The 14257-nt window shown below is 41.2% G+C and overlaps 1 protein-coding gene across 9 annotated transcripts in view; it reads left to right on the forward strand.

Annotated features, from left to right (window-relative positions):
- Positions 1 to 13937, forward strand: part of aff3 (AF4/FMR2 family, member 3) — a 30831-nt gene extending 16894 nt beyond the window's left edge. For 3 of the 9 annotated variants that reach the window (XM_086090640.1, XM_086090642.1, XM_086090643.1), the window contains 17 exons: positions 145 to 216; positions 305 to 338; positions 422 to 479; positions 1279 to 1330; positions 1542 to 1576; positions 2591 to 2750; positions 5903 to 7627; positions 7720 to 7847; positions 8985 to 9153; positions 9219 to 9316; positions 9430 to 9493; positions 11346 to 11482; positions 11634 to 11705; positions 11791 to 11884; positions 12028 to 12077; positions 12154 to 12362; positions 13213 to 13937. In XM_086090640.1, coding sequence (XP_085946766.1) covers positions 145 to 216; positions 305 to 338; positions 422 to 479; positions 1279 to 1330; positions 1542 to 1576; positions 2591 to 2750; positions 5903 to 7627; positions 7720 to 7847; positions 8985 to 9153; positions 9219 to 9316; positions 9430 to 9493; positions 11346 to 11482; positions 11634 to 11705; positions 11791 to 11884; positions 12028 to 12077; positions 12154 to 12362; positions 13213 to 13334 — 3279 coding nt within the window. In that variant the 3' untranslated portion in view covers positions 13335 to 13937. Of the gene's footprint in view, positions 1 to 144; positions 217 to 304; positions 353 to 421; positions 480 to 1278; positions 1331 to 1541; positions 1577 to 2590; positions 2751 to 5902; positions 7628 to 7719; positions 7848 to 8984; positions 9154 to 9218; positions 9317 to 9429; positions 9494 to 11345; positions 11483 to 11633; positions 11706 to 11790; positions 11885 to 12027; positions 12078 to 12153; positions 12363 to 13212 lie in introns of those variants that run through there. The other 6 variants (XM_086090638.1, XM_086090639.1, XM_086090641.1 and 3 more) reach the window with 6 other exon arrangements.
- Positions 13938 to 14257: the final 320 nt, after the last annotated feature.

Consider the following 14257-nt stretch of genomic DNA (forward strand, 5'->3'; position numbering starts at 1 on the left):
AAGCCAAAGAAAAAGCACTCGTGCAGATTCTGTTTGACTTTTGAGGCACATTTCTCCAGAAAATCTTGCTTTGACGAATTGTAAACAAAAGAGTTACATGAAAATTCCTCAGATTTCCTTATTTTGAAATAATTTGTGATCCAGCAGGACATGACTCAGTCGTGGCCATCCCAACAAGCCTTAGCAGGTGACCAAGGAATCCTCTTCAACCCTGCGGTACGTTTAATGTCTGTTTATTGTTCACTTACATTTTTATTTCTATGTCGTTTGTATAGTTACATTTGTGCTCCCATTCTGTTTAAAGGACGGGAAACAGCCGACAACACAACAGAGCCAAGGTATCCGTTCGTATGTGAGTATTGTGTGTTTTTAGTATCTTATCATGATAAATATGCCCTGTCCTTGTCACATGTTACGGCAGGTCGCGGGGTTGCTCAACCAGGAATGACCCGTCATCCCCATGTGGCGCCTCACAAGTCGTAAGTGGCACACAAGGAAACATAAGTCAAGGCAACTTCTTGAACATCAAAGGCACTGTGACACAAACACAGATGTCAGTGTGGAACTCGGGGGGGGGGGGGGGTCACCAACCTTTTTGGAACTGAGAGCTACTTAATGCAAAGGATTAGCGGTTTGATACACGCTTGTAAAATAAATTTGCAGTCAACAATGACTTAACAAGGAAATATAAATATAAATCTGCACTACATTTTGTTTTTATAAATCTCTTCAAGTATTTGCATTTTCAAAGGATAATTTCTACAACATTCCCAGGAAGTCACAATATCCCATCACTGATTAGCTATTTTTAGAATAGGCCTATGGGCTACTCATGTGGTCTTTGGGGGTAACCTGGTGCTCGTGGGTAGTTTTAGGATTACAATGAAACTTTTTATATATTATTTTATTTCATTAATTTCCATTTATTATGTTTTTTTTGTGTGTACGTCTGTATGTACAGTATAATGAAACAATATTTAGTGTTATATCTTGGATATATTTTTATTCTTATTTCAATAAAAAAAAAAACATGATAAACCATGTAAAATGGCTGAGTAAATAAAGTAACCATTAATAAAAATACTGTTAAATTCATCTAAATCTTTGACAGTGAAAGCAGAATTTTTATTACTGCTCCGGTGGGTGTCATTTGATTGTGCAAGTTGTGGCTGATGAGTGTTTTAAGTGGAAGGGTGGGTTATTGAAAACAGATAGTTAGCAATAAAAGTCCAGTGCATGTGTCACTTTCTAATTTCTTGCTTTTCTTTCCTTTTGTAGGATGCTTGTTGATGACTTAAGATTGAGCAGTGATGAGGATGGCGCGCAAAGGGTTGGTGCTACTCATTGCCTATTCATTGACATACAAGATGTATGCAAGCATTCATTCGGGAAGCACACTGACAATTGACAGTAGGCCAAACAAGCCAGTAAATACACTGTGGGGCAAAAATATGCTTTCAGTTGCAAACATGCTTATATTTTGATACTATGATGAGGATGATTCATTTCTGTTTTTTTGTTTTTGTTTTGTGCCCTTAAAGGCAACTCATGAATCATCTTCCTGGGAGGGACACAGGTATTCATTCATACAATGCAATACTGTCTTCAGACATCGTGTGTAGTTTAAGATCTGGCACTCACTTTTCCCGCCCTGTTGTGTTGAAAGCAATTATTCTCTCCGCTTTACACCTGACTCTAATGCGGACTTCACCCAATTCAAACTTCTTCCGCCTTGTTGTGTTGAAAGTAGACTTTCACCGATCTGATTGGCTAAATTGGGATTGGCCAATATTTTCTGCAAAATCAGCGAGCAACTGTAATGTCCTAATTTGCCCGATCGATCAATGACGCCATTGATCGGCTCTGCAAAAAAGATATTACATGTTATATTAAATGTTTATCAGAGTTTTTTGAATAATTTTTGGGGTTTCATTTTTTCCCCATGCATTTCAATTGCCGTCAATAGAATCGATGATCGGTTATTATTTTTTTCAAACTATGCTAATCGATCGGCCCAAAAATACTTATCGTGGAAAGCCTAGTTGAAAGCAATTAACTATTTTATATAGCACCCCAGACTGAGCTGCACTGAATGCAGGATTACATTTTGGCTATGTGAAGGTGCACACATTTAGCTTCACTGGGCTCTGTGTGAAAGGCTAAGGTAGATAAATACTGGTGCTATTGAGACTGATTGAACAATTTCCCAGAAAATCTCTAAAAGGGGCTGTTGATGACATAATGACACCTTTATCTTAATCCTCACATAAATACTCATGCAGAACCCCAAACAAAGTTTCTTATAAATCTGTTACTTTTGTACTGTTTGTATTTGTCCTTTGCATGTCTGTGGTTAGCGGTTAGCATGTCTGCCTCACAGTCAAGAGGTTGTAAGCTCCAGCTTCCTCTCACATGCCAAGAACATGCCGGTTAGGTTAATTGAAGACTCTGTAGGTGTGAATGTGAGTGTAAATGTTTGTCTATGTGTGCCCTGTGATGACTGTGATTCTCGCCTTGAGTCAGGTTTGATAGGCAGAACGTTTCTAACCCTTCCTTTTGTTGGTGTGTGTGTGTGTGTGTTGACGAACAGCCTGTCTCACACAAATGGCAGGAGGGCGAGACATTCCAGCTCAGACTATTCGCAATCCCACTCTTATGTGGAGTCAGTCAGTGGCAGCCTTCATTCCCGGAGCTCCAGCCCAGATGCTTGGCCCATAGACGCACAGTCCCCATGCAGCAGCAATAAGGAGGTAAGAACACAGAGCCGCTGCTGGCTCCTCCCCTTTAGCCTATCACTGTCTTTTCTGTTGGTGTTTCTTCGGTTGTTTGGATCGTGGGGGAGCGGTGGCCTGTAGGCAATTGTGACGGCAGGTGTGGGAGGGACGGAGAAAGGAGGAATGCAAGTGTGAGTTTGGAAAAAGAAGGCGGAGGAAGTAGCCCGGGGGCTGTGCAGTGCGGCGGGAGCTTTGGGAATTAGTGCCTGGGTGTCATGTCAACAGGCTCAGTCTTACGGAACAAAAGCCCTCAGGAAGGGGAAGTCATGTTGACATCAGACACAACAATAGCACACACTAACTAGGATTAGACATACATCCATTTCCTAAAGTGCTTGACCTCATTAGGGTCGTGGGTAAACTGGCGACCATCCCAGCTGACTTTGGGCGAGTGGCAGGGTACACACTGGCGTGGTTGCCAGGCAGAATCTAATCAGGTAAAATACAACAGACACTCAAAATTGAAACACAAGCATCTTCCAGGTGGCTTTCAAATCAAGTTTCCCCTTTAGAAACAATGTACGTAGAACTAGCCCGGTCAATTATCCCAGCGGACTTAGGGAAGACCAAATGCAGACTCCTCCCAGGACTGGATGCCAGTCAATCACAGGGGTAACTGCAACTTGAAAAAATAATTGATCCCAAGTCGGCTAACTGAATAGAAAACCACCAATGGTCCTTTTTTAGCATTGAAGACTTAAAAGTAAGAGAAAGAACCGCAGAGTAAACTTTTCCCCACGATACTTTAACTGAGCCCTGAGCAACTGTGAAGCCATTTTCAGTCAAGTGGCAAAATGGCCGCCCACTGAGATGGATAGAAACGGGTGAATTTTGCTGCTTAATACAATATTAATCGGAATATAGTGTTTAGACTAGTGGGGCTGCATAGAAGCCCTGTCAGAAATCTGTGCAGCCCCAGTTAAGAACCTCCAGCATTTTGTTTGATATTTCAAAATAAAAAGTATTTCTAAATGATTTTCTCAGCCACTCTCTGCATCTGTCATGCCTTCTTTAGTCCCGGGAGCGAGAAAAAAAAGAAGTGGCCAGCGTTTCAGAGATTCAAACCCAAATCTAAACCTAGCTATCAAACACAATACAAAGTAGAAAACATTATTTGGAGGTCAGTTATCAAAAGGAAAACAATTTAAAAGATGGAATGAATAGCAGATTTGCTTCCTTGTGGTCTGGGTTTATATTCTAGTTTAGGACCATATTTTCTTTTTATAGGGCAAAGTGAACTGAATCCTTCCAGTTCGAAGGGTCTGCTTACATTTCTAGTGTTGTGAGATGCTTGGTATGTGGAGGGGACCAAGGGGCAACTTGCTCCTCTTTCATGAAAGCACGGTCCTGTAGATGTCCAAGCATGCAACACATTGGGCCTCTATGACAAAAATGGGGAGTGGAGTTTATGTGAGGCTGTGGGTGCACGGAGGAAAGGGGGGGAGGGGGGGCTGGTAGACCATGTGTTTTTCATTTACGCAGCGTGTCTCCGAAAGGACGAGACGGGGGTTGGAGCTGTTCAGGCAGCAAATCCAGAGTTACAGGTACGAAAGAGGTAGGGAGGGCCAGAAGAAAAAAAGGGGAGGGAAGTCGAGATGGTACAAGCGATTTAGTGTCTTCCCTGGAAAGAGGTCGGGGGTTGTGGTGGGGAGGAGGGGGCTCACTGTTTGACTTGAAGAGTGGAAGTTTAATTTAGTGTTGCTGCTCCGCTGCCAGAGCGCAGGGAGAAGGCGAGAGACTGAGAGAGACGGGGAGCGGGGGGGGAAGTTTGCGCCACAGCTGTAAGTATTTTTCCTAAAACTTTTTCTCGCCCATATTCACTCATATGCTTGCCATGTCACTCATTTGTTGGGCAAACAGTGTTATTTGACAGCATTGGACGGGTTGCGTAGCTGGCAGCCCATATGGGATCTCAGGAACAGCAGTGAGAACATTTAGTTGTGTTATGTTGTAATGTTTAGCATTCTGGACTCTGAATCCAGTGAGTTAAAATCTCTGTGGAATCTCGGTTGTATTCATTGGGAACTTCATTTGGATCACGGGAGTGCCAATGTGTCTATCTGTGTAGTAAATAGGTCACATAACAGATGTTTTGTCAGTTTTATAATAAAAAAAAAAAAAGTCTTTAAGGTATTGCTGATTTCAATTGAAGTGGTACATCTAAAGATTGAATTCGGCCAAAACATTCAGGAAAATGTGTCTCTATAGTTTGTCAGCTAAATCACGAAGAAGAAAAAAATGCAGTTCAGTGAGTATCCAAGGATTGCATGCAAACGGATTTATTCAATGCAGTAAGAATGCAGTAAGGTAAGGTGCGAATGTGAGTGTCAATGCTTGTTTGTCTCTTTGTGTCCCATGATTGGCTGGTGATGAGTCCACGATGTACCCCACCTCTTGCCCCCAAAAAGTAAACGGAGATAGACTTTTGGAATGTTATTGGAATCATATTTATTTTCCTTGCACATGTCACAACGTCAAGCAAGAAAATTCACTTCAAGGAGAAGTCAACCCAAAAATGATTTACAATAATATGATTTATGCAGCCGCGCCAGTCTAAACACAGTAGAGCTGTGCAATTAATCGGAATTCAATTAAAATTTCAATTAATACACTCCACAATTACAAAATGAGCATAATCGTAAAAAAGGTTATTAATACTAATTTTTGAGTTGTTTAAATTTATACATTTGCACCTTTTTTGAAATGTTAAAATAACTAATTTAATAAATTTTGTTTCATCCAAAAGGAACTCGCATAATTATAGGGTTTCAAAGAATTTAATTTGTCTTAATATATTTGTATTTAGTTTTTTCCAATTATACATTTTCTTTCTCAACACGTCAAACATGGAATAGAATATTTCCTTTATTTCCTATCGGAAAAATAGTCTAGAAATCCAAACAAGCATTACAGCGCAAACTGTGCTCCATCTTGGAGGTTGCATGTGTATGTGTTGCTTTAAAAACAAATATTCACTGAGTTCCTGGTAATAGGCAGCCAGCTGGTTTGGAATGTGCTACCGCTGTGCACATTTGTTTGAGGTGTAGTCACTATTGCTTTTACGTGTTTCATTTAGGTTCCAAATGAGTAATACTCTGATGTTGCTTTTTCTTCAATGGTTTCTGCAGACTGATCGCCCCACAGCTGCCCAGTGGCAATTGGATAAGTGGCTGAAGAAGTCCCAGAAAAAGACAGCTCAAAGTGACCATTATCCCACCCGTAGCATTCCTGGAAACCCGCCTTCTCCGCACGTGCCCCGAGCGCCGTCTCCGGCAAGATGCTGGGACAGCAATCAGGAATACAGCCCTAGCCAAAGCCCCATTCCCAGCCCGCAGTTGAGCTATAGGCCTGGCAGCCCCCTGCTGAGTCCTGGGTACAGCTTCTGTCCGAGCCCACTCCCCAGCACCTGCCCAAGTCCTAGCAATAGCAGGTGCAGTCCTATACTGAGTCCACTTCCAAGCGTAATCCAAAGTCCGTGCGGGAGCCCAAGACCGCAGCGTAGCCCGATTCAGAGAGGTCCTCAGTTAAGTCCCGCTTCATCTCCTTTGCGAGGTTACCACGACCCCGAGGTTCAAAGTCATCTGTACCCTGCACCACCTCCCCACAGCACAAAAGCTAGGTCACGGGTTGACCTATTGTCTAATCCTGACGCCAAAACCAAGCACAGAAATAGCACAGAGCATCCCCCTCATCAGCACAGGTCCAAGGCGAGGCCCACAGAATACAGACGCCACAAACAAAACAAATCCAAAGCTGTTTTAAACTGCAGTGATAGTCACAGACCACAGAACCATTCCCGTCCAGGCACTAAAAAGCCAGCCAAACACGCATCACAATACGAGGAGATCCAGGGAAGCCGACCAGGCCACAGCTCCGACCACAAGACTCGACCTCCAGTTCAGCACAGTTCTCAACGCCATCTTCCAATTGGCCGCGAAACCAGCATTGATCAAGGTCCAACCGCTAAAGCTGCCGGTAATAATCACTCGAGACCAGGTCCTAACCTACAACCGTGGGCCAAGTCGAGAGCTGTTAATGCTTCTAAAACATCACAGAAGCAGCCTCAGGCCAAGAAACGTGAGGTGGTCCACAGAGAAGTTCCTCACGGTGAAGCTGAGGGGAGGAAAGAGAGAAGAAGAGAGGAGAGACACAGGGAAGAAGAGAGGAAGGAAGACAGGAGGCTGGCGGAGGAGCAGCTCGTGAGACATCGCTGGATCGAGAGTTCCGCGGAAGAGGAGGAAGAGAAGGAAGAGGAGGTGGTCGTTGTCGAGACGCAGCGGAGGAGGCCTCGGGAGAAACAACCGATCCGTGAGTGCCAAACAATCCAGTTCAAAGGGCGACACCCCCAAAGAAGAACCGAGACGCAGAAGCAGAGAGACTCGTCATCTTCCCTTAGCCCTCGCCCCCAAGGACAGTCCCTCTCATCTTCCGTTTCATCAAATTCCGATTCGGAATACCAGCCTCAAGTCGCCAAGGTTCCAGCAGACTCCACTTCGCTCCAGAGGCTCCGCAGGAGAGGCCGAAACAGCTGCGGTAGACCCGATGCCAGCAAGTCCAAGGGAAAGACCTCCGAGGGGCAGCAGAGTGAGACCAGTCACAGACTCTACACCCTGGTCCCGTTCGGGCGAAGCGAGCAGGGCGCAGCGACTTCTCAACGTGGACTGAGAAACCTGGTGGTGCACATTGACCTCTGTCTCCTTAAGAGGGTCCCGGACACGACAGTTAATTCTACCTTTAAAGCCACTAACTCTTCCTCTTCATCTTCTTCGAGGACAAAAGACAAGCAAACGGAGACTATGAAACATCTGTATAAGCCAGATGCTGTCTCCAAAGACAGCAAAAGAAAACGCAAGGTACACGTTCACTAAGACTGCTGTTGTTCAACTGTGTTGGTCAACTGTCGGCCTCGTCTCTGTAACGTTTATGTGTGCGATTGTGTGACTAGTTGGAGAACGGCACCTCACATAAAGAAAGCAAGAGGAATACGCCACGTGCGAAAGACATCGCCAGTTGTACAGAATCATCATTCCATGCGGCTGAGGGCAGCTTTTCAACTAAGACTGTGCATAATGGGTAAGAATTGGGATTTTGTTTTTTTAGCATCTACACACATTGAGCACAACTTTCGATAAACCTGCACAAACTGATGAGATCTGAAATAAGTAGCTAAAATACTGCAAACGTCTTCTGAGGTTTCAAATTTTGGCTCAGGCCTTCCTGTTTGGTTTATTTATGTGCTGGCAGTTTTTTCCCAGGTATTCCAACTTCCACCGACATTTCAATACAATGAAATGCTGATTTAATCAACTGATATTAGCTCTTTTAATATCTGGGGGGAAAAATGCTGGATTAAAATGTTTGTTTTCTCATACATAACAAAATAAGACAAAGATAATGAAATTCAAACATTCTCCCCCAGAAAAAAAGGCCAGTTTTTGCCTATTTTGTCTCTGTTGTAAAATTTGTTTTTCTGAGTTGCTTTGATACATTTCTCAGATCAGAATTGAAATTTGCAAAATAGTGAAGTGAATTTCTCCAAAAAAAAAGCAAAACATCATTAAAAAAATCATTAAAGCCGTTTTCTTTCTCAAAATCCTCAGTTCATCTCTCAAAAGTAATCATTTGTGTTAATGTGCCATCAAAACGACAAGTCTTTGTGTCATTGTGTACGGATAAGACAGTCAAATTGCTTAGTCCTGTTGTCAATATATTAACACTATACAGTGGAGGAATGTTCCGATGTAAACTGTGGCTAAAGTTTTGATGACAATTATTCTAAATTCTAAAGTGCATGTGGAAGATTGCCTGCAAGAGACTGGGCAAGATCTTTTACTGTTTGCATTGTAATTTGGTGAGAGACCGCCTCATTGTGATACAGAAAGGAAAAAGCACCACTGCATAGCACATAGCGCAATACTGTAAGAATTACAGTGCAATCTTCCTACTTCCTTTTGGGCCACAAATTCTCATGCACATCATAACAATTATCTTCACTTCAAAGAGCTATTTCAGAAAACGGGTTCATCATTGGTTGATCTATTGTATCACACATTTAACTGCGTTAGAAAAAGATTCGCTTGGAAAAAAGTAATGGAAATGACCCTCATGAGGATGATGGATGGATGGACGGACGGACGGATTGGGAATGAATGTATCTCATTAAATTGTGCATGTGTACCTAATAAAGTGGCTGGTTCATTTGACTGCAAGCGTCTTGAGTGTTGACAGATATTTGGAGGAGTACTTGGACAATAAGCGGCCATTATCTCCCCTGTCGCCGCTGTCTGACAGCCCTGAATCCACCAAACTTTCATCCAAAGAAAAAAACGGCGAGGTTTATCGCAAGAACAGAGAGAAGAACAGAGATTCAGCACTAAAGGTAACACATGACTTTATTTGCAACCATTTGGCTTTAATCCTTTTTTTTTTCACTTATACGCTTAGCCCAAAAAGGAAGTGGATTGTGTAAAAGTGTCCAGACAGCTTTTGTCAGATTCCTGGGGCCCTGCGGGACACAGAGCTGCCGCGCCAAATACAGAAACGTGAGCGATCGTTGTGGAAGATGCCACCTCAGCACATCCATCAGATTTCCATTAGAACTAACTAACAAACACTAATCGACCGCTCTTTCATTTGGTGGTGTATGCTTTTCCAGGCCTCACCACGCCGAGTACTACTTACACGAAGCCAAAAGGATGAAACACCGTGCTGATGCCATGGTGAGTTCACAATCTTAACATGATCACACACAAGAGCTGGAGCTAACATTCTTGACTCACTATTTCGCTAAAATCTACAAGGCAGATTACACATAAATATAAACCATACGGTGCACTGTCAAGTCTCAAAAGTGGGGGAACTCGAAGAAAACACGTCAGCGAGGTAAACAATTTTTTTTAACGACAATTGGGCCTTTGCTGACATTGATCGGAAGAGAGGATAAATTGCTCAAATTTGGCCCGATTATCGGTATGTTTTTATTCTGCTTAAAGTACCACACAGGAGAAATACCAGCAACTCGTGTCATTTGCCAGGACCAAGTTATGTTAACTGCAATGTGACAAGATTTCCCCAAAACGACATTGTGCTAGAATGCTTAGCGTGGCTGGAATGGTCGCGTCAACGTGATTACAATGCACTAAGGATTTTGAAAATTGAATGAGGAGTTGTGTTTTCACGTGTCAGAAAAAATTGCCTTTTTGGAGAAAGTTTTTGTGTGATGGCACCTACACAAAATCTGGTCCAAAAATGTCTTCAAATTAGAGTAAAAAGTGTAACTCGATTATTCTTTAACATATATCTCCTTGGCCATTTTGTTTCCCCTTTTACTTGGGGAACTCCTTATCTGATTGGCTGACACGTTTCAGTGAAAAATATCCACAAATAAGTAGGGATGTAACGATAATTCCGATATCATGATATTAAACGCAACACATATTCATCAGGCTTCAGGCAAACACAGAACTGTGAACTACATAGACCATGAAACTTTTTGTCTCTGAGCCAATAGGAGCACACACTGTGCACTGTTTACAGAGTAATTCAAGATGGCAGAGTGCAGTGAACTTACTGGCATGGATTTTAGTTTTTTTTGTCACTGTTGTTACTACGCACAAAAACATAATAATGTGCTTTTCCCCCCTAAATGTGAGGTGTTTTATTTATTTTTACAATATTGTGAGTTTGTATACATATCATGAGGTTTTTTTTTCAGAATTTCACCGACCCCCACACAATAGCATGATAATTACCGTATCTTGATAATATCGTATTGTGATGTTTGGATATTGTTACATCCGTAGCAATAAGCTCATACGGTCCGAACTTCTGAGTGGTTCTGTAAGTCAGTGGTTCTAAACCTTTTTTTCAGTGATTTACTCCCTGTGAAATATTTTTTTAGCCAAGTAGCCCCAAACCAGCGCAAAGTATTTTTGGTTGAAAAACAGAAAACACTTAAGAGTGTTGTGCCATCATTGTCTAATTTGTTAAACTTTGGAGCTTTCTTTGTATATTGGTCTCTCTTAAACTTTTTGGGAAAAAAGAACACAATAAATTAATTATAACTAATGATTTGTGCACATGAACATTATCACTATTAACTGTCCTCCTTTGGAGTCATAATAAAGATCTGTTGTCAAAAATAAATCACTAACTTAATTATAAATAAAGTTTTGAAATGATTGACAGATGATGCTAAAAAAAAAAAGAGGTTGGGTCGAACGATTCTGCTATGGGGTGACTCGGGTTTTTTAGAATAATGAAATTGAATAACATTTATTTTATGAACTTACATTTTACTGAAATAATATACATAATATAAAATATTTTTTTGCACAGATCCATGGATTTTCAATTGCCCTAAAAATACTACGAAAGTACATAATTCATAATAAGAGCAGTAGAATAGGTCATGTACTTTAGTCATGAATTGTTTTTTGTGACCTTATTTGTTATGAGGATTTTTTTTTTTTAATCTTTGAAGTGCTCATACCATGTTTAAACAAAAACAAAATGGCGTCCAGTTGTCACGGCCTTTGCTAATGTTAGCCCCGTCTCCTTCATGTGTTTCAGGTGGACAAGCTGGGGAAGGCTGTGAATTATGTTGATGCTGCTCTCTCATTCATGGAATGTGGCAAAGCCATGGAGGAAGGCCCACTGGAGGCGAAATCCCCCTACACCATGTACGCAGAGACGGTGGAGCTTATAAGGTGAACTAGAAATTGGTTAAAGTGAGTGAAACATGTCACATGAGTATAACTGGCTGCTTGTGTTTATGGCCACATAATTGCCCAATGAAAACACACTGAAACCAAACAGACATGGCGCTTTCCATTCATTGGGTTATTAATGCTTTTCCAGGTACGCAATGAGGCTAAAGAGCCACTCTGGTCCTGGAGCACGACAAGAAGACAAACAGCTGGCGGTGCTCTGGTGCGTACGTGTGATTCGCATCCACAAAGATGAGTTTTGAAGATTCATTTGGAATAACTTTCATTCGTTTCTCCTCCGTTCGCAGCTTTCGATGTCTCGCCCTCCTCTACTGGCAGATGTTTCGTTTAAAAAAGGATCACGCACTGAAATACTCCAAAGTACTGCTCGACTACTTTAAGGTAAGTCACGATTGTTGTTGTTTGTGTATAACCTGTTGTGTGACCATGCGCTGTCTTTAAACAGACATGTTGAACTTTTTTTTTCTTCACAATTTAAAGGTGTCTTCTTTAATGACAAAGTTGCTGTCGTGTTGTCCTTTCAGACTTCTCCCAAAGTGCCTCCGCTGCCGTCCTGCTGGAATGACACCGGGAAGTAGGTGGACAACAAGTCTAGTGCTACAAGACTCAGACTTAAACCCTCATTGACAACTATTGCTTTTATCATACAGGGATACAGGAAGGCCTTCTCCTTCCCTCCTACCTGATGCCATCAAACACATCAGGCGGGGTTCACATGAGGACAGCGCCTCTCCTTCACTTATAAGCATCCCTCAACGTATCCACCAGATGGCGGCAAACCACCTAAACATCACCAACAGTGTCCTGTACAGTTACGAGTACTGGGAGGTTGCTGACAACCTGGCAAAAGAGAGTAAAGGTCCGTGTCATGAATGTCATCCATTTGCGTTTCTCCTCATTGGGGTCACGGCCCACAGGTTAAGCTGGAGCTTCTCTCAGTTGACTTTTGGCCGAGAGGTGGGGGGCATACCCTGGACTGTTGCATTCACCTTTTCCCTCCTAGAATTTGTCTATTTCAAATGTAGTACTTCAATTATGTCATAAAATAACTGTTTTGACATAAGAATTAATTATGTTACTATAAAAGATAATGCCCATCCCTACATTTTACTTTTTTTTTTGGTTAAAAAATTGGTTAACATTGTTTATTATTATTCTATTAGTGAAAGAAACAAGTTTACATTGAAGTATTATATATATATAATTAAATTCTCTGATTAATTGTAATTAAATTAATTGTAAATAATACAATTATTAAATTGGCTGATTAATTATAATTGAATTAATTGTAAATAATACAATCGAAGCATGAGATTTATTTTTAGGGATGGACAAGTACTGATACCAGGTATTGATATCGGGCTGATACCACCAGCCTTATTTCAAGGTAACGGGTATACTCGATACCATCAGTTAAAAGAAGTTGTACAACCACATACTTTGATTGGGACATTTTCTGGCTACTGGTTTATTTTTTCCATTTTATTTATTTAAATTCATTTTATTGTGTGTTCTATACAAAATGTTTATTTTATGAACAAATGGGGAAAAAAGACTATAGAAAATTGACATTCATTTCATACAATTTATTATTAATATTATTACATATAAACATTTTAACAGTTGACTTTATCCGTCTCTTAAAAAAAATAATCAAATGTGATCCTTAAGCACATTGAAAATAACTTTTTTTCCCCCTTTTCAAACAGAGTTCTTCAACTATTTGAATACTCTGTCCGGACCATTGACGCTTCACAGCAGCATCATTCATGCAGTCCAGTACACCAGGCAAGCTCTTCAGTGGATCCGCATCAGTGCCAAACTTAACTAACAAGCACAAGATGCCCACTGCGTCAACAAGAACAGCAAGGAGAACCTTCTTCCGATCATTTACGGAAACTACAATACAGAAATGGAACCAATTTCTATGATTATAGGACCATCTTTGTCATGCCGGGGCCATAGGTTCCCCACCTTTGAACTAAAGTAATCTGAACTGTGAACGTGCCTGCAGAGATGGTGTTGAGCAATTTTTAGGACTCAAGACATCCACCATTCCTCATGAAATGAACGTGGAAAAATGTGCATAGTGATTTGAAGCCATATGTCAAATAGCGACATAAACAGGACTCAGTCACTGTAATGCTTGCAAATTGTTGCGCAAAGGCCTTTCATGTTATCGTTGTACTTTTTCAATATGTACAAAACTGTTTCTACAAATTTGCATTGTGGGCTAATGAAGATTGAATGTTTTTTTATGAATATTTAAATATTTGTTCTACTGTGCAATATTTGTTGGACTTGTAAAAAAAAACACTTGCAAAACAAATAAAGTGTGTCTCTCACACTGATCCGATCAGGCTAGCTGAAAGCTAGGGGCATGAAGCTAACCACGACTCATGCCTATTTCAGTTTGAGAAGCCTTGTGCACCGATAGCCTGGCATGAGTCGCTTTCATTTGCTTTTTGCACCATAATATAACATGCTGTTCCCGCAAGCATTAATTAAATACTTTTGATCCCAAATGTGGAGCAGAAGTGTGTCAGCAACAAAAAATATTTTATAATAATAAAATAATAATAATAATATGCAAACTTACCGTTCACACTTGCGCGAGTGTCATGAAAATTTTACTTCCAATGTTTCATATTTTAGGGACAAAATGTGACCATTTAGAGGCAATCTTGAGCCCCGAGTTCATTTGTGTAGAAGCTTGAATCTTATAGATGAGCTGGGCAAGACCGTCTTTTGAAA

The sequence above is a fragment of the Leptonotus elevatus genome, chromosome 12 (genome assembly GCF_054856555.1).
Source record: "Leptonotus elevatus isolate MCC_2025b chromosome 12, RoL_Lele_1.0, whole genome shotgun sequence".
NCBI lineage: Eukaryota > Metazoa > Chordata > Actinopteri > Syngnathiformes > Syngnathidae > Leptonotus > Leptonotus elevatus.